The sequence below is a fragment of the Mesoplodon densirostris genome, chromosome 9 (assembly GCF_025265405.1).
Source record: "Mesoplodon densirostris isolate mMesDen1 chromosome 9, mMesDen1 primary haplotype, whole genome shotgun sequence".
NCBI classification, from domain to species: domain Eukaryota; kingdom Metazoa; phylum Chordata; class Mammalia; order Artiodactyla; family Ziphiidae; genus Mesoplodon; species Mesoplodon densirostris.
Window position 1 is genome coordinate 90,774,083 of NC_082669.1, and position 19,918 is coordinate 90,794,000.

At 47.6% G+C, this 19,918-nt stretch overlaps 1 protein-coding gene across 1 annotated transcript; it reads left to right on the plus strand.

Moving 5' to 3' along the window:
* Nucleotides 1–1,559: 1,559 nt before the first annotated feature.
* On the plus strand, nt 1,560–19,152 carry TSPAN33 (tetraspanin 33). Its single transcript, XM_060108563.1, has 8 exons — nt 1,560–1,661; nt 13,693–13,750; nt 14,407–14,534; nt 14,845–14,919; nt 16,139–16,234; nt 18,002–18,130; nt 18,532–18,693; nt 18,903–19,152. The coding sequence occupies exons 1-8, from the start codon at nt 1,560–1,562 to the stop codon at nt 19,002–19,004; spliced, it is 852 nt and encodes a 283-aa protein (XP_059964546.1). The 3' UTR covers nt 19,005–19,152.
* The last annotated feature ends 766 nt before the right edge of the window (nt 19,153–19,918 follow it).

Below are 19,918 nucleotides of genomic sequence, written 5' to 3' on the forward strand. Positions count from 1 at the left end.
TTGTAAATTCTGTTCAAACGAAATACTGCTTTGAGTGAGCCCTTCTAGGTGCCAACCTGTGCTAAGTGACTTGCGTGCATTATCTCATTTAATCCTCACATCAATGTTGTTAGGCTAGCACCCTTCGCATTTAACATTAAAGAAAATGAGACTCAAGGAGATTAGGTAGTTTGACCAAGTCATGCAGCTGATGAGGTTGAAATCATTGTTTTCGTCCGTTCAGGCTATAACAAAAATGCCATAAACCGAGTAGCTAACAACAGAAATGCATTTCTCAACAGTTCTGAAGGCTGGGAAGTCAAAGATCAAGGCACCCACAGATTTAGTGTCTGGTGAGAACCCACTTCCTGGTTCATAAACAGCTGTCTTTTCATTGTGTCTTCACAGGGCAGACAGGTTGAGGGAGCTCGCTGGGGTCTCTTTTATAGGGGTACTAATGCCATTCATAAAGGCTCCATTCTTATGACTTAGGCGTCTCCCAAAGGCTCCATCTCCTAATACCATCACCTTGGGGCTTAGGATTTCAACATATGAATTTGGGGAGAGAACCGATTCAAACATTGTCTACAGCATTCATGTTTGTGTTACGTAGGCAGCACAGTGTCCATCACCTGCACTGCTCTTGACCTGTGTGGGTAGGATAAGCGTGTTAAAAACTCTGTCTTCATGTAGATCAAGACTTAAATAGGGAGGTGGGGACTGAAACAGTAATGAATTAGGATGGCAGGATTCTTGGTGATGTTTCCAAATTTCCACTATTGGGTTATAGTGTTTTTGAAATAAGCATTTAAAATATATAGTTGCTAAACAGGATTGCAGCTACTCAAATATTCTCAATTGTTATGTGTAGGTTAGTTTTATCTCTCTGATTTTATTGTCATCCCCCCCCCCCCACACACACACACAGCCAGGGATATGTCTATTCTCTTGCATTCCCACAGCTTTCAGCGCATTGCTCAACATACAGAGTACGTACTTGTTGATTTTATGTGTGTTTGCATACGTGCACAGCAACTGGGTAGAGGACGTGGGTGCGTGATGTAGTGTGCATTCCTCCTCATCCTTTTTCCCTTGAGTAGCTGCAGCCTGGATGCTTTCCTTCTCCGGGGAGGAGGTAGAACCGCTGACCCTTTAACAAGTTGTGCCTCAAAGAACAGGTGTCTCCCCCGCCTCTTGGAAAAGAGGGATGGTTGGATACTTCGTGACATCAGAGACCGACTAATGAGAAATCAGGCTTCGGCAGACGAGCCAATGGGAGGTCGAGGGCGGGCCCGGTTTCCTGGGAGCCCGGCGGGCCGGGCTAGTCCTCCAGCCACAGCGGAGTCTCTGCCGTTCACGCTGCCCGCGGCAGCTCCCGCGACTCCTAGCGGCTCCAGTAGCGGCGTCGTTCCCCTGCCCGCGCTTCTCCCGGAGGCACGCGCGGGCACCTCCCGCCGCAGCGCAGTTCCCCCGCCGCTCGGACTCCGGCCGTGGCACGGCTCATGCCTCCGGGCGCGGAGCGCTCAGGTGGGCCGGCCGTCGCGGGGAGATAGGCCCCCGGGGGCGGCGGCGGCTGGACCATGGCCCGGAGACCCGGGGCGCCGGCCGCCTACGGGGAGGACTTCTCCTTCGTCAGTCCGCTGGTGAAATACCTGCTCTTCTTCTTCAACATGCTCTTCTGGGTGAGGCTTGGGGGTCGTGGGGGCACCTGGGCTGCAGGGCACCCCCTGGAGGGTTGAGTGGGCTGCCCGCGCTGAGCAGAGGTCGTCCCCGGATGCCCGGTTCAAGGCGAACGTGGTGAGCGGCACTGCCGAGTTTTCTGAGAAGACCGTACTTTGGGGTAATTTATCCTAGGCAGAGACACCACAGTGGCTCCTTGTGTGCAGAGCGTGTTGGGGTGGGGGATATGCAGGGGATTCAGTGCAGACTTCTGGGTATTCTCCTCTCGGCATCGGATGAGGGTCTGTGTCAGGCCAAAAAGGTGGTTTTGAGCGTCAGGAGCGGGTTTTCCTGTTGGCCCAAGGCAGACCCACTGATACACTCATGATTAGGGGATTTTTCAGGCCTGGGGGCTGGGAGGCCCTGCTGGCAAAGAAGAAAGAGGAAGGAGGGAAACCCAAACCTTCCCTCTCCCTTACCTCAGAGAGAATGAGTTAAGGGGCTTTCATCTCTTCCTTTTGCAGGCCTCTGCTGCCCTTTCTCCCTCCAAAGGCTGAGAAAGGACAGGAAGAGCCTCCAGGTGTGGATGTCTTTCCCAGAACTGTCCCAAACTTTGCCCCACCTTTCTCAGGACCAGGTTCTGTCCCCGGGAGTTTGACAGTCTTCAGCTTCTTTAAATAGACCCTATGTTGGGCTGGAAGGCCAGGGGTCCTTTCAGAATCTTCTGCTTGGGGCTGGAAAAGTAGAAAAAATATTGGACCGGGGCTGCCTAGATTCTCATCCCCACTCTGCCATTAATTGTTGACTTGACTAACCTGGGCAGTATGTTCACTTCTGTAGACCTTAGTCTCCTCCTCCATAAAAATCCAGCATGATCAAGGATGCCAGAAATACTCTGCTGGAGCTGAGAATGCAGCTGGACCAGATCATGAAATGCTAGCTCAATCCTGTTTCAGGTCTAGAGAGTCCCTGAGCCTCTCTGGGTTTGAGAACATTGGGAAATCCACCCCTTTTCCCCAGTTTCTCTTCCAGCACCAACTACACCAGAGCTGCTGCTCTAAGAGCCTGTTATGCTTGCCCACCTCTGCCTGAGACCTAAAGTTCAGACTTGCCGGAGGGAGGAGTCTAAAATACGTTTCCTAGGAGAGGGAGCAGACTAGGCAGCTAAGCCAGTTGCTGGAAAGGTTTCACAGGGGGCGTGGTGTGAACAGACACAAAGTACATAAGGGCTAGCCCGTTGGGAAAAATGAGAGAAATCCCAGAGGGTGGTGATGACAGCTCATTCTCATCAGTTGTACTGGGAGAAATGAAGTTTGAACTCCTAACAAACTCTCAGTTTTAGAACTGGAAAAAAAAAAAATTGGAAGCCATCTTGTCCAGTACTTGCATCTTATATATGAGAAAGCCAAAGCATAGAGATGTTGTTTTATCCTAGGTCCAACAGCTGGTTAGTGGGCTTGATCTGGTGATTTTTTTCTACTGAACCACAGTGCCTCTAGGGGAAGTCCTTGGTCCAGATGGCTGCTACTGTGGCTGGGGTGTTAGCAGTATTAGTAGTTAACTAGTCAACACAAGTTCCATGGTGTACGTTCTGTTTCAGCTGGAGGTCAGGCAAGAATGGAAGAAAAACTCACCACCACTCTGCCAGGCTGGGGGATGTCCTAAGGGGAACCCCCCACCTAAAAGCAAGTTCCTGAGAACCCTCTTACACGCTCACTGAGTGTCCCAGGCCAATGCATGCCATCCTCAGAACCAGCACTAGCATCCCAGGGACCTCAGGTCCTCACTCTAGCTTCCTCTATCAACCAAGGCTTTGCATGCATCTTCTTTGGAGCCTTTGGCACTTCACCCTTATCTGTGCTCCCCAGCTACAACAGCTGGGTGCATCTGTTACACTTGTGTTCTCAGTAATTTTTCTAGACTTCCCCACTCTACCCCACCGGCCTTTTGCCAGATAAATGACTTTGGGAGGTCACAGCAAGGGAGAGAGTTTGGCTCCATAGACCCATTTATCTTGGTACAAATGCTTCATTCAAGGTCAGAGGACCTGGCTAACCAAGCTGGCACCATCCCAAATTAGAGGAGAGCCCCTTCTTGGCCCTACTTTAGACTCATAAGAAGTCACTGGCACTCGAAATGGCACACTGAAGGACAAGAGGCCCAGTTTCTTTCTGGCACCCACTTACTGTGTGACCCCAAGCCAATATATCTGTCTCTCTGTCCTTAAGCTTTCTCCTCTAAAGGAGATATTTTTTTCTGCCTCTGTGAACTGTTTAAAGATGAATGCATCACTTTGGGGACTGTTTTCTTTCTTCAGGAGCTGAGGCTAGATCTAAGGATGCATCTTTTTTGTGTCCCAGTATCCTTGCGACATTGACCTTACCAGGGGACAGTACTCTTTCGGCATTACTGAGTGCCACTTCTCCCCCAGGTCCAGAGCGGCAGGGTTCATTCCACACAAGGCCAGCTGGAGATGAAGAGCTGCTTGCCCAGACCAGGGGTCATTTGTCTTCCCATCCCCCCTTTAGGGACTGGTTAGTGTGGTTTATTTTTTGCAGGCTTCCACCATCCCAGTCAGATTCCCCTCTTCTACTCAGGAGGCACCTGAGTGCCATAGCTGGGACTGTCAGCCCACTCCTTTTCCAGACAGAGTGCGTATTCTGGCCAGGTGCTGGGGAGCTGTGTATGGATGGTGTTTGTGTCTGGGCCTGGATCACCTTGGGATGGTAGCCAGCATTGTCTGGGCTCATACTCAGTGGTGGCAGTGGCCATCCCTGCTACTTCTCTTGGAGCCCTGATCCTTGGGGCATTTGGTGTCTGACTCAGAAAGCTCCTGGCTCCTTTGGGACCAGGACCTATTCCACCTGTTCATGTTTCAAATCTCACTTCCCCCTTTTGCCCAGGAGTTCTGATTTTCTCCCCAGAATTGTGCTGCTGGGTTCCTGATTGTTAGGATCCCATGGCTTGGAGAGTTGCCTCAAGATCACAAAAGTTGTATTTTAGTCTTTGAGTTAAGAAGTCGCCGACTTTCTTTACCTCCCTGTATTGGACAGCTCTGTGCAGAGGGAAGAAAGTGGGCTGGTACATGCTTTATCATCTTGGGCATATGTTGGCAGGAACATTATCAGTGCTGCCTACAGCAACCATCTCCTTCCTTGCTGATCCTTTTCCCAGCCAGGGCAGCAGTTGGGGTGGCTTTTGAGTCAGGCAAAGCCCAGAAGCTCAGATCTCCTGCCCCTGTGTCTCAGCTGAGGCTTCCTTAGTGGCGATGCCTCAGGGCTCCCATGGCACCTCGTACATATTTTGATTGTCAGATCTTTCTTTACCTGTGCTGCAATTATGTGTTCCTATTTTTCTCCCCCTCTAGACTTCAGGCTCCCGAGGGTAGAGACTGCTTTATTCACTTCCGGATTCTCAGTGCTCAGCTGTGTTTGGCAGAGAGTGGGTACTTATTGAATGTTTACTGAGTGGGGAATGAGAGAGCAGAGCCTACAGGGTGGAGGCATCATGCCCTTCCTCCCTCTCTCATGGACACTAGGCTTTCAGGATGCAGCACAACGTTAAGTCCTCCAGCATTCTTGGTTGGAGTATTGTCCTGTGTTCTTTTCTGCAGTGGGCCTGGCACCCCTCCCTCAAGCCAGGTCAGAAAACATGGCAGCCATCCCCTCCAGCATCTCCCTCAGGGCCTAATTACCACACACAGCACACGTGGACCCCCTTCCAGATCTTCCCTAGGCGGATCCAGGCCTCTGGTGAGGTATCTTCTTCAACAAATTCACTTTCCTGCCTAGGACCGCTGTACTGGAGTCCCCAAAGCACTCAGGATGCCCCAAACCACCTGCAGCACTATCTGTTGTAACCTGGCTCAGAAGCCATGAGGATATGATGAGGCATCAAGCCTGGCAAAAGCCCCTCCTGAGTGATGGGGTCCCTTATGCCCCCATCCCCCCACCACAAACACACACACACACGCACACACACACACACAAAACTACTTAAATATGCTAGGAGGCAGAGCCCATTTCCTCCTCCATTTTCCCCCTCCTTTCCCTATAGACTAACCAGGCTGCAATAAATGAATTATAGCATTATTTTTTTAACATATGTATAAATTTATTTATTTATTTATTTTTAGCTGCATTGGGTCTTTGTTGCTGCACACGGGCTTTCTCTAGTTGCAGCGAGTGGGGGCTGCTCTTCGTTGCGGTGCGTAGGCTTCTCTTGTTGTGGAGCACGGGCTCTAGGCGTGCGGACTTCAGTAGTTGTGGCACACAGGCTTAGTTGGTCCGCGGCACGTGGGATCTTCCCAGACCAGGGCTCGAACCCGTGTACCCTGCATTGGCAGCCGGATTCTTAACCACTGCGCCACCAGGGAAGTCCCTCTCACATTATTGTTATAAAAACAACAACAACAACAACAACAACAATACCAAGAATGAAGACAAGAACCACACTCTTTGCTGTCAAGTCACATGCCTGCCTTCTTAACTCCCCAGATAGCTCTGTTTGCCTTGTACCAAGTAGAAAATCATAAACTTCAAGCAGCCTTTAAAAAGAATAAAAGAAAAGCATCTCTTAGAGTCTCCGTAGCAGGCTGTGTGTCAGGCTGGTAACTCCAGGCCATGAGTTTGCGTGTTTATACTACTTTGAGCACTTGTGAACTTTCCTTCCTCGTTTATACCCTTGGAAAACCAAAACCAGCTGTGGCCTAAGGAAGGAGCTAAAGGCTTGGCCCAGACATTGGAGAGGAAAGAGCCCCGTGGACTCCTCTACTCCAGCAGGACAATTGCATCCTATCCAGAGGGAGAAGGCCAAGAGCCAGTTTCACACAGATAGTTGCCACTTCAGAAACCCAGGAACAGCGGTGGTGCCAGGATGACCACTGTAGGACCGGTGTTTGCAGATCCTCGGCAGTGAGAGAGGAGGCCCTACTTTAGGGCTAACAGGATGTGATTTCTTTGACTTCATCCAGAAATGAGGATAGAAAGGACTGAGAAGCTGGAGGTACAGACCCCTCCCTCCCAGTGTCCCTCTGGGAAGGGACAGTGTTTTGATTCCCATGCAGGGAATCACTCGACTCTCAGCTGTCCCCCACCGCCACCTTCAAAAGAAGAGGAAAAAGATTTATTCCAAAGAAGAAGTGAGGACTCTGAGACAGATCCACCCCGTTCATGCAGACTGGACTTTAGAATGTGGAAGGCAGACAGGCCGGGCTTTCTCTCGGTGGCTGGCGGGCCCTGGGTGGTGATGCCCTGTCTGCCCCTTTCAGGAGCCGTTCCAGGGACTTCCCTCTGGGTCCTGCAGGGCCCTCCTGATGCTGTTTTACTTCCCCCTGCCTGAGCCCCGCCCAGTCTGGAGATTACCCACTGCTCACCCAAGATAACTGCAGGCAGCTCCTTCCCACCTCACATGATGCCTGGAAGTGAATACACATGTCCTGGTAGGAGACAGAGAGGGAGGCAGCCATGTGACCGAGGTCATAGGGCCCTGGAGCCATGTGGACCTACATTCCAGTCCCTCTTTAGCCACTCTCACTCACTGAGTGCATTCGCCCAACATCAGTTCTGTAGAGTGGAGATCCTAACACCCTCTTGGGGTTGTGGTCATAGTATACATACAGTGGTTAGTCCAGTGCCTGGCCCTTAGCACTCAACAAAAGGTAGCTGTTACATCGTTGTTAGAATTGGCTCCTAGAGCCAATTCACCTTTTGGGGATGGACTTGGAGAGCTAGGATGAGTGCTCCTCCTGACGAGTGGCAACTAGGTGGGGATTGAGTCTAGGTAAGGGCCAACCCTGAGCCTGACTTCCTTCAGCCTTGAACACCCTTGCTCACATTCCTACTGTTAGCCAGAGGGAGATGACAATTAATGGCATCTTTATATTTTATAGTTTACAAAGAAGTTTCATATATATCATAGGAACAGAGATTCCACTGTTGTCTTTAAGGACCTTCCCTAGGTCCACTCAGAGCTTTTCACACCGCATTGGTCTTAAGGTACAATCCAGTGGAAATGGATTCCAAGAGCTAATTTGCCTGTAATTATCGGCATTTGAGCATTAGAGCCAGGAGAAGAACTCTTGTTCAGGACCTCAACTTGGGGCCCTATAACCACTTATCTCTTAGTATTGATGGCTGTGAAGTAGTGTCCTAGGGGCTAGAATAAGGGTTTTCCTCACATCAAATCATAACTGTCTTTTCCTGATTTACAGAAAAAAAAGTCAAGATAACGGAAAGACTTTTCTCCATTTTCTGTTTTCTCCCATCTTCTCTCCAAGATAACAGCTGCTTATCTGCCACCAAGTGCAAGCAGAAGGCAAAGGGAAGAGGACAAGTAGCAACAAACATTATGGAAAACTAGGAAACTATTTAGAGTATTGCAGTATTATTTTATGAGATGCAGAGACATACGTCTAACAGCTGAATCATCTGTTAGTAAAATTGTTCCTTATTTCTATGATAGAAATTAGTATGTCATGCTTCCTCACATGACACATTGAGGAGGACACATTATCTGTGTAATATTCCTGTCAAAAATATGTCGTCTGAATCTAATTGGGGAGAAACAATCTGACATCCAAATTGAGGGACATTAAGCCAAACAACTGGCCTGGACTTACCAAAAAAAATTTCAGTGTCAGAAGAAAAAATATCAGAACATGTGTTGGCAAGGGTATGGAGAAATTGGAACCCCATACGTTGCTGGTGGGAATGTGGAATGGTTCAGTTGCTGTGAAAAAAGTTTGTCAACTCCTTAAAAAATTAAACGTAGAATTACCATATGACCTGGCAGTTCCACTCCTGGGTCTATACCCAAGAGAACTGAAAACAGGTATTCAAACAAAAACTTGTACATGAATATTCATAGCAACACTATTCACAATAGCCAAAAGGTGGAAACAACCCAAATGTCCATCAGTGGATGAATGGATAAACAAATTGGGTTCTATCCATACCATGGGATATTATTAGGCCATAAAAGGCATTGAAGTACTCTTACATGCTACAACATGGATGAATCTTGAAAACATTATGCTAAGTGAAAGAAGGCAGACACAAAGAGCCACATATTATGTATTCCATTTATAGAAAATGTGCAGAATAGGCAAAACTATAGAGACAGAAAGTGGTTGCCAGGGGTTGGAGGAGTGGAGGGAATGGGAGTGACCATTTAATGGTACAGCGTTTATATTTGGGGTGATGAAAATGTCCTGGAACCTGATAGTGGTGGTGGTTGCATAGCAATATGCATATACTTAAGGCCACTGAACTGTACACTTTAAAATGGGTAATTTTGTGGTATATGTATTTTACCACGATTTTTTAGAAGTCAGTGTCTTGAAAAACCAAAAACAAAGAAAAGAAAAAAAGCTGTGAAACTGTTCCAGGCTAAAGGAGACTTGATCACTAAATGCATGATCCTTGACTGGACCCTGAACCAGAAAAAAGGGGGAAAAAAAACAGTTATAAAGGACATTATTGGGATAATTGGGGAAAGTTAAATATGACTGTAAATTAGATAGCAGTAGTAGCATATTAAAGCTTCAAAAAGAATCTGATATGTCAAGATCGTATAGAGTACACCAGCAGAGCACTGTTAGTGCCTTGTCATCTGAACAGTTTTAAGATCCACTGCCATAGGTTTTGGTGTAAGCAGAAATCACCCTGATTAAAGGTTTTAAAATTGCATGCAAGTGAATCCCAGTTTAAGAAAATATGATATTAAAAAGTGTGGGTTTACAAGACTAACAAATTGAGGGTGACTATTTTTTAAATAGATTTCATTTTTTAGAACAGTGTTAGTTTTGCAGAAACTTTTGAGAAGATGGTACAGCAACTTCCCATATATCCCACATCGTGTCTCTTATTATTAACATCTTACATGAGTATGATATAATTGTTACAATTAATGGCATTATCATTAAGGTCCATACTTTATTCAGATTTCCTTAGTTTTTACTTAATGCCCTTTTAGTGTTCCAGGATCCCATCCAGGATATTGAATTTCATTTAGTTGTCATGTCTCCTTAGGTTTTTGTTGGCTGTGGCAGTTTCTCAGAATTTCCTTGTTTTTGATGACTTTGATAGTTTTCGGGAGTACTGGTCAGACATTTTGTAAAATGTCCCTCTATTGGAACTCGCCTGATGTTTTCTCATGGTTATACTGGGGTTATGGGTTTGGGGAAGGAAGAGCACAGAAGGGAAGTGCCATTTTCATCACATAATCTCATATATCAATGACCTCTGTTGATGTTGCCCTTGATCACCTGGCTGAGGTAGTCAGGCTTCTCCACTGTAAAGTTAATCTTTTCCCCCCTTTTCTCTTTGGAAGGAAGTTACTATGTGCCACCCACACTTGGAAATGGGGAGTTAGGCTCCACCTTCTTGACAGTGCAGTACCTCCATAAAATATTTGGGATTTTTCTGCGTGGGGGTTTTGTCTTTTCTCCCCCATTTATTTATTTATTAAGTCATTTATATCAGTATGGACTCATGGGTATTTATTTTATATTTGGGGTAGCAATTCCATACTCTTTTATTTTGATGTCTCTTTGGCATAGCCACACGAATGTGGGGTTTTGTTTTTGTTTTTTGTTTTTGAGCATTTCCTTACCTTCTGGCACCACAAGATGCTCCAGACTTATCTATTTCCCATCCTAGTCCTAGGATCAACCATTTCTCCAAGGAGCCCAGGGGATGGCTATTTTCTTTATAAGGTGATTACTCACCTTACGTAAGGATAAAGGTACTGGTGCATGCAAATTATTTTATATAATTTGATTGACAACTCTTCAAGAACATGCCTTTGGCTGGACTCAGCTATTTTGAAAACTGTCTAGCTTTTGAAAGTTTCCAGCAAGGCTTCATTCTAGCCAGAATATGAAAAGCTATTCTAGGAAGTGAAGTGTCTTTATCTCCATTCTCATCATGAAAGGAGATCATTGGTGATATTGTAGGGTGTCCTAAGATTTTGTAGCAAAGACTAATATATTGTAGATAGTACCCGACTGAGACTGGAAATGGGGTTTAGTCCAGATATTGCCACTGCACCCATGTGCACTTGGTCAAATATCACTTCCCTCTTTTGGCCTCATCTGTAAAAAAGGGTGAGTGGCTGAGTTCATTTCTAAGCTTCTATTCAGCTCTAAAATGTTATGCTACTAACAGCAGCAGCACTAACTTTGGAATGGCAGCAGCTTTGAGGAATTCAGGGTGGGAGATGTGGGCAGGAATAGAAGTGTGAAAGGGCAGGCTTGACTGCAGGATAAAGAGGCAGATCGATGACAGAAATGCAGAATTTTAGAGTTAGCTAGTGAGTTCCAGGTAAGCAGTATCATTAATGATCATATTAAATATTAATGATAATATTAATGTCTTAATCTTGTTTTTCACATAGCCAGCACCTACTGCTCTAGATCCCTGGCTGAGTGTGCTTTAGGCTTGTGGTTCTCGAACTTGACTGCATGTTGGAATCGCCTGGTATGCATTCAGAAACACTGTTGCCGGGGTTCTAATGCCAGAAATTCTGATATACTGGGTTTGGGGTACAGCCTAGGCATTAGGAGTTTTTAAATTCTCCTCCGTGCCCCCCATTCTAATGGCAGCCAAGGTTAAGAAGCACTGCATTAGGCTCTAGATGCTCTTTCCCCCTCCCATGTAACAGATACATTTCCTTAAGGGCAGGGACCACATCTTGCTCATCTTTGCAGTCCTCAGAGTGTCTCCTACATAACAGCTGATGAATTGGATTTGGATAGTATATTAGTTTCCTATTACTGCTGTAACAAATTGCCACAAACTTAATGGTTTAATATAACACAAATTAGTTTTCTCATAGTTCTGGAGGTCAGAAGTCCAAAACAGGTCTCACTGGGCAAAAATCAAGATGTCAGCAGGAATAGTTCCTTCTGGAGGCTCTAGGTAAGAATCTATTTGCTTGCCTTCTCCAGCTTTTTTAGAGGCTGTTCACGTTCTTCAGCTTATGGCACATACTCCAACCTCTGCTTCTGTTGTCACACATATCTCCTCCTCTGACTCTGACCCTCTTGCCTCCCCCTTATAAGGCCCCTTGTGATTATATTGGGCCAACTGGGATAATCTCCCCATTTGCAAGGTCCTTAATCACATTGGCAAAGCCCCTCTGGCCGTGTAAGGTTACATATTCACAGGTTCTGGGAATTAGGAATGGACATCTTTGGGAGGACACTGTTCTACCTACCACAGATAGAGATAGAGCAACTGCTATAATTACAAGCCCACCCATGGCATGAAGTTACCCTGTGACACACGGCATCTGTTTACTTTTCCTTTCTTGTTTTAGCTGTGTTAGGATTTAATCAGAGACCGTCTTTGTGGAAAGTTATACACCTTAGTGAAAACTTAACATGTGACAAAACAGTGAGGAGCATGGGAGCAACAGAAATAAAGAGCAGATACATATTTTTTAATGATTCAGTAAAGTGATATTCAGAACCGTAATTGTCTGTGGTGAGTTTTAAAGGGCAGACAGAGATGCCCGATCACTCTGGCAAAGGGCTTGTGCTTCCAGGCCTGTGGGGTAACCGGCGTCTCCATTGTGTGGTTTCCTTGCCTCCCACCAACTCCCCCTTGCTCCCTGAGCCTGGCTGTGCTGTGGGACAAGAAGCCAGCTGGCACCTGCAGCCCCTCACACAGCTCTTTCTGCAAGCAGATCCCTCTCTCCTGGACAAAGAGTGTGAGGGCCAGCACATCACACATCTGGCCCCGAGTCAGAGGCGGCGTCAAATGATTGGGGACCAAGGAGAAGGGGCTGTGTGTACAAGCCGAGAAGAGTCCTGAAAGGCGCGGTTATAGACAAGGGTTTCCCATTTCCTGCTGAATGCACCAGCTGGTAGAGTTTCCCAAGGAAAATGTCTCTCTACTGAGGGGCTAGTCTGACCCTATTACCTGCTATAGGTGCTCAATACCCTTCTCCCACCAAAGCCCCAAGATGGTTTCTTCCCAGCTGGTCTCTGTCTCGCAGGACAGTGGAGTGCAGCCAGCCCTCTCCTTCACCACTGAGTTGGTCAAGTCCCTGATGCTGAGAACTCCCTCCAGCCAGAGCTTGGCCCCTGCTATTGCCATGGTGATAGCCAGCTGCTTCTTAGCACCAGCCTGGGAACTGGGCACAAAAGAAGGGTGACCGAAGGATGTGCACACTAGGCCACCCTGCACTCCTAGAGGCATAGAGCGGGACACAGAGAAGGCCCCTTTAGGGAGCACTGGTGGTCTCGGATGGGTTTGTTCTCTGACGGAGAAGCCAGGAAGTTTGAAAGGTCTAAACTTCTCTATTCCACACTGGAATCGGGGTTTAAAAAGTTTCCTTTGCAAGGTAGTTCTGCTATTTTACACCCACGCATTCATGTGCAAGCATTCTTTCACACTGGTTTGGACTTTCATTCTTGCATTTGACACCATATTGACCTCCAAGAGGGTTCGAGACCTGGGAGCATCTACTCAGGCCTGCTTCAGCTTTAAGACCTCCCCTTTGATGTAGCTGGATTCAAATTCAGAACTTCATAGTTTCTATGTGACCCTGGGCAAGTTAATCCTTAGTAATGATAGATAATATTTATCAGGCATCGTGTTAAATGCTTTCCATGCATTCTTTTATTTCATTTTCACAGTAATCTTATTAAATGTAGTTGTTTTAAATTACCATCTTCAGATACAGAAACTGAGGCTCAGAGAGTTGTCCAGCACAGTCCCAGGTTCAACTCCGAAGCTCATGTTTTTAACTGCTACTCTGTTTTAACCTTGCATTGCCTTAATTTCCTCATCTGTAAAATGGGGATAATAGCTGCCTCACAAGATAACTGTGTTGTGAGGATTAAATGAGATAATCTTGGTATAAGATGTTCATGGAGGTAAAGCACTGACAGATTCTCTCAATAGTATCACCAGGAAGGAAAAAGATGCTCATTTCTGGGTCCAGGAAGAGTCGTCCTCCTTCTACTCTGCTTTAAGGTTACTCACAGCTGTCAGGGCTCCCTGATTTCCAAAACCTCAGAGTGTGGCTCCTTCCCTGTCTCCACAGGTGATTTCCATGGTGATGGTTGCCGTGGGAGTCTATGCTCGGCTGATGAAGCATGCAGGTGAGCTGTAGGTCCCCATCCATCTCCCCACGACTCTTCTCTGCCTCTTTCAGCCCTGGTCTTTCAGCCCTCCTTCCCACATAAGCTATGGAGCTATAGGGGGCAGCCACCCTCTAGCCAAATCCTAGAGGCTTACTCCATCAGGCCATCCAAGCCAGTTCACCTGGATTTCCCTGAGCTCCCACGAGTCTTCTGAGATCTGCCTGCATTTTAGGCTTAGGAAGTGTCTAAGGAAGAAGGTAGGCTTCTGGGTGCAAAGAGTAACCAGGGGCTGTAGCCCTTCGTTCTGTTCCGGAGTAACTCAACCTCCATTCCTATTCCTCTGCACAAAGTCTCCAGGAGACAGAATCTGCAAAGCCAATGAGCCTAATGCCATTCTAATTCTTTTCTGGAGCGAAAGTGTTCCCTCCTCTCTTAAGCCCGGGAATAAAGACTCTTACTTTTTGTTAGTTTCTCAAATAAAATGCCACAAGCCCTTCTGGGCCCTTTGTTTTCTCCCCATGGGAGGGCAGTACTGCTTCCTGTAACCTTCCCCCAGCCACACTGGAGAATCCTCCACCAGGGGAGGAGGATAGTTTTGGAGGCACCCCACCCCCTCCCTGGTACCCCCCTCAGTCCGCACCAGACTCAGACTGAGAGACAGCCCCTTCCCCCAGAAGCAGCGCTGGCCTGCCTGGCCATGGACCCTGCCATCCTGCTGATCGTGGTGGGCGTCCTCATGTTCCTGCTCACCTTCTGTGGCTGCATCGGCTCTCTCCGAGAGAACATCTGCCTCCTGCAGACGGTGAGTGGTCAGGGGCACCCCCATAAATGCACTGGCCTCTCTCCTCCACGTGCCTCTCATTCCTGAAACCTTTCAGTTTCCTTTGTCCCTCAATGCCCCCAAGGTCTGTGCTGTCCACTCCTCACTGTAGAGCTCAGCCCAGGTGACCCAGCACAGGGTGACCACCCCCAGGACAGTGTCCCAGAGGCAGCTGCCTTTCCTGTGTGTGGGGCACCTAGGAGAAAGTGCCCCGTGGCCCCCCAGTGCTCGCCGTGGCCCTACTGCCCAGCCTGGTAACAGACTGCCTCCTTTTTCCGCCTGCTCCCCACAGTTCTCCCTCTGTCTCACCATCGTGTTCCTGCTACAGCTGGCAGCCGGGGTCCTGGGCTTCGTCTTCTCAGACAAGGTAACACTGGGAGTCACGGGGCCTCCTCAGATGTGAACCAGAGGGAGGAAGGGAAGGTTCCTGCCCGTGCTTAGCCTGACTAATTAACCACGGTGGTCCTTCCCCTGAGAAGCATCTGCCTCTGAAAGATTATCCTTAGGGATGAATGAATGGCCTTTAAAGTTGCCATATTTAAAGAGGATTTCAAGATTGTAAGGTGTTTTCCTTTGACAGTCTGAGAGGCCAACAGGGAAGTAAATTCTATGAACCGAAAGTTAAAATAGTCTGTAAACTTTAACGGCAAATGATTGAGTAAAATTCACTTATCAAGTGGACCACAGACAACGTGAAGAGCCTTTTATTTCTTTTAAAAATTATTTATTGGGATAAACAAAAGTAAGAAAAGGGGGAAGTCAACAACACTTTGAACAGCTCTTACCATATCTGGGAGTGGTCTGCCATTCAGTGACAGCCCTTTTAATTAAGAACCAGAATTTCTTTCCCAAAGGGCAAATGATTACCAGGGGTAGAGTATAGGACTATGGATAGGAAACTTTGAGAAAAGTAATGAAGCAGGAAGGAGGAGACCGTGGTAGAACCATGAATTTGAGAGCCACTGAGTTAACTCAGAATGTTCTAGTCCTTCGGGCTCAGTAAAATCCTAATATGATACAGATCTGTTTTGAGTCTAAAGAGATGCAATTCTCTTATGTCCACTAGAGGTCAGTGCCTTAGCTCAGTAAGTCCTTTTCTACTAAACCCCCCACCCGCGGACGGGGACACACACACACACACACACACACACACACACACACACACACACACACACACACACACACACACACACACACACACACACACACACACACACACACACACACACACACACACACACACACACACACACACACACACACACACACACACGTTTCACTGCTTTGCATCAGTCAACAAGTATTTTGTGTAATAGTATTCAGAGATAGATTAATATTGGATTATCTTGAAATGTGGCTCTGAGAAGAGGCAATAGCAGGACCAGCATTTTTCTTGCCCACAGGTACCTGGGGGCCCAGGGGTGCACAGGCTTTGGAATTGGCCATCTTCCATCACTAGGACTTGGTTCTGATTTCCAGGCTGACTTAAATAAAGAAGGATGGCCACTGTCTATTGCTATTTCTTCAGGGAGGAGCAGGTTAGGGGTTAGTCCTGTGTTCTGATTCCCTCCTCGTGTTTCTGGCAGGCGCGGGGGAAAGTGAGTGAGATCATCAATAATGCCATTGTGCACTACCGAGATGACTTGGACCTGCAGAACCTCATTGATTTTGGCCAGAAGAAGGTATGGGCTAAGAGGGGGGGCCGTCTAGTGGTCCGGGAAGCTGTGGACAAAAGTTAACGCCATCCCAAGAGACACCTCACCCTCATCACCTGCCGGGTAATGGATTCTGGGAAGGGGTCTGGCAAAAAAAACACACGTAGCTTTAAAAGTACTTTTAAGGGCTTCCCTGGTGGCGTGGTGGTTGGGAGTCCGCCTGCCGTTGCAGGGGATACGGGTTCGTGCTCCGGTCCTGGAGGATACCACATGCCGCAGAGCGGCTGGGCCCGTGAGCCATGGCCGCTAGGCCTGCGCATCCGGAGCCTGTGCTCCACAATGGGAGAAGCCACGGCAGTGAGAGGCCCGCGTACCGCAAAAAACAAACAAACAAAAGTACTTTTTTTTGTTTGTTTGTTTGTGTTTTTTTTGTGGTACGCGGGCCTGTCACTGTTGTGGCCTCTCCCACTGCAGAGCACAGGCTCAGGACGCCCAGGCTCAGCGGCCACAGCTCACAGGCCCAGCCGCTCTGCGGTATGTGGGATCTTCCCGGACCGGGGCACGAACCCGTGTCCCCTGCATCGGCAGGCGGACTCTCAACCACTGCGCCACCAGGGAAGCCACAAAAGTACTTTTAAGGGCAAAGAACAGTATATATAGTAATCTACCAATTGTGTAAAAAAAGAGAGGAAAGAATATTCATGTTTGCAAAAGGAATCTGGAAGGATATGAAGGAAACCATTATAAGTGGTTACTTATAGTGGGAGGGGGAACTGGGCAGATTTTTTAATATTACCAATTCAAAGTCAGATTTTTTAAATTGTGGTAAAATATACATAATATCAAATTTACCATTTTTAAGTGTACAGATCTGTAGCACTAAGTACATTCACATTGTTGTACAACCCTCATCACCGTCCATCTCCAAAACTTTCTCCCCACACTGAAACTCTGTACCCCATTAAACACTAACTCTCCATTTTCCCCCTCCCCCTAGCTCCTGGCAACCACCATTCTATGTTCTATCTCTATGAATTTCTGTCTCTATGAATACTGTATTTGTCCTTTTGTGACTGGCTTGTTTCACTTAGCATGTCTTCAGGATTCATCCATGTTGTGGGATGTGCCAAAACTCCTTCCTTTATAAGGCTGAATAATATTCCATCATATGTATATACCACACTTTGTTGATTCATTTATCTTCTGATGCACACTTGGGTCACTTCTACCTTTTGCCTATTGTGAATAATGCTGCTATGAGTCAGAACTTAAATTTGAAACAAAAGTGCTTTTGAGACCAGTGCTGAGTTCCCCTTCGCTTGGTGCAACACTCTTGACTTGGATCCTGTTTACTTTCATGGTGTAATTATGGGCCCACAATATTGAAGAGTCTCCTCCTGTGCTTTCTCTATATTAAGGCAAATGTTTGTAGCACTGATCCTTTATTTCAGCCAGTATTTTTGGAACATATACTTTTGCCAAGCTCTATGCTATACAGGACTGCAAAATCAGAAACTGCCCTCAAGGAGCGCATAGTTGAGTGTGTAAAACAAAATATATATACAACAAGTTATAACAAGACATATAAAATGATAGAAATTAAGAAGAGAAAACTTCTTCAGGGGAAGATCACTGAGAAGCTTGAGCTCCAGGTTCCAGGTTGTGTTTCAACACAACGTGAACTTACAAGTGCAAGCTTGCCATAGACTTTTGGTTGCTCTGAGAGTTCCCCTTGTCACCTCACTGTGGGGATGGGGGTGGTAATTTTAACCCCTGTGGTGAGCTTTGTTGCAGTTCAGCTGCTGTGGAGGGATTTCCTACAAGGACTGGTCCCTGAACATGTACTTCAACTGTTCGGAAGACAACCCCAGCCGTGAGCGCTGCTCTGTGCCTTACTCCTGTTGCTTGCCTACCCCCAACCAGGTGAGCACACATCCCACCTCATTTCCTCCTGCAGTGATCTGAGTTACTTTCCGATTAGGGCAGCTGCTATTGGGAATCTCCATCCCCTGGTTTAGCCAGTCAATTTTGTAGGACAGCTGTCAGATGTTTTTCTTCACTCCAATCTGATGGCTCTGTTATCTTGCACTCCTGCAGCCCACTTGGGGGTTCAGAAGGCACAGGTCTCTAAGGCAAGGAGAACTGGACTCAGACGTCTCAGAGGAAGGGAAGTCTGCATTTAGCAACTTCCAACGTAGCATCCTCCACATATATTCTCTAACAATTTAGGAGTTTAGGAAGGGTGGGGAAGCCCATCAGCTAGGGCTCCTAAGAAAAAGTTATTGGAATGGGAGTCCCACTTGGCTTTTCAACTCTCTCCCCAGGCAGTGATCAACACCATGTGCGGCCAAGGTATGCAGGCCCTTGACTACTTGGAAGCTAGTAAAGTCATCTACACCAATGGCTGTATTGACAGATTGGTCAACTGGATACACAGCAACCTCTTCGTACTTGGTGGTGTGGCACTGGGCCTGGCCATCCCCCAGGTAACTTACCCTGTAAAACTGTGGTCCCACAATTCTGTAAAGACTCCTTTGTTTGGGGGAGGGCACCTGGGGCTCAGCTAGGGTGTCAGGCACTAAGGTTGCTGAAGGGTAGGAGATGTGATGGTGCCGACTGCACTGGGAAGATGGAGTCAGAGAAAACAAAGGCATCACTCATTGCTGAGGACCCAATTCCTTCTCACCTTTCCCAGCTGGTGGGAATCCTGCTGTCCATGATCCTCATGAGTCAGATCAAAGATCAGATCAAACTACAGCTCTACAACCAGCAGCACCGGGCTGACCCATGGTACTGAGAATCCATCCTGCACCTCCTCGTTAGGGCAACAGGCGAGCCTCATCAACCAACGGCAGTGGTTACAGCTCTCAGCACCAAATGGAGATTTGGGTTCCAGCCCCACAAGCGACGGCCCAGTGGCAAGAAGCAAACTCCAGATGCCAGAAGGCAGGGTACACAGGTGGCTCAAGCCTCCTCTCCCCATCCTAGCTCTCAGCATTGTTATTCTGTATTCTTTCTACCCTCCACCATTTGGGTTTCTGTTCTTGTTTTGTCTGAGCAGAGATGCTTGAGCAGCAGCAGTCGCACAGAGCTGTGGGGGCAACAGGCTTTCCACCGAAGCCCTGCAACTGACAGACCTGCTGGGGCTGCCACTGAGCTTGCAGCACATACTCGCATTCTGGCTGTTCCCAGTGCGCCCTGCCTGGAGTCCGGTTGGCATGATATCGGCTCCAGAAGGGAAGGGAGTGGAGCAGGCAGTGAGCGTGGGGGTCGGCTGGGGACAGTCGTATGTGCTGGGGAGGAGTGGAAGACCATGTGTTTACTGACCGCCTGTGCTGCCATCCTCCCAGGTAGTCAGAGTGAGCTACATCCTGCCCAGCCCTCATTTCCATGGAAACGTGGCAGCAACTGCAAGGGGTACAACAAGCAGCCAAATTCACCCCGTCTCCCCTCCTTTAAAAAATGTCTGGAACCATGGTCTCTATCTTCTGCAGCCAGCAGAGGTGGGACTGAGCCATACGTCCCCTTGAACTGCACCCCTGTATGGCCCTCACTCTCCAGTAAGTGGGTTTCTTTCTTTTAACCTTGGCAGTGTGCAGAGAAAGAGAGGTAACACCCCCCCGCCCCCCATTCCTCTGTACCAGAGCTCAGTATTTCTACAGTGTAAGCAGGGATCTTGCTGGGGCTGGGGGAGCCAGAAATGGCAATAAA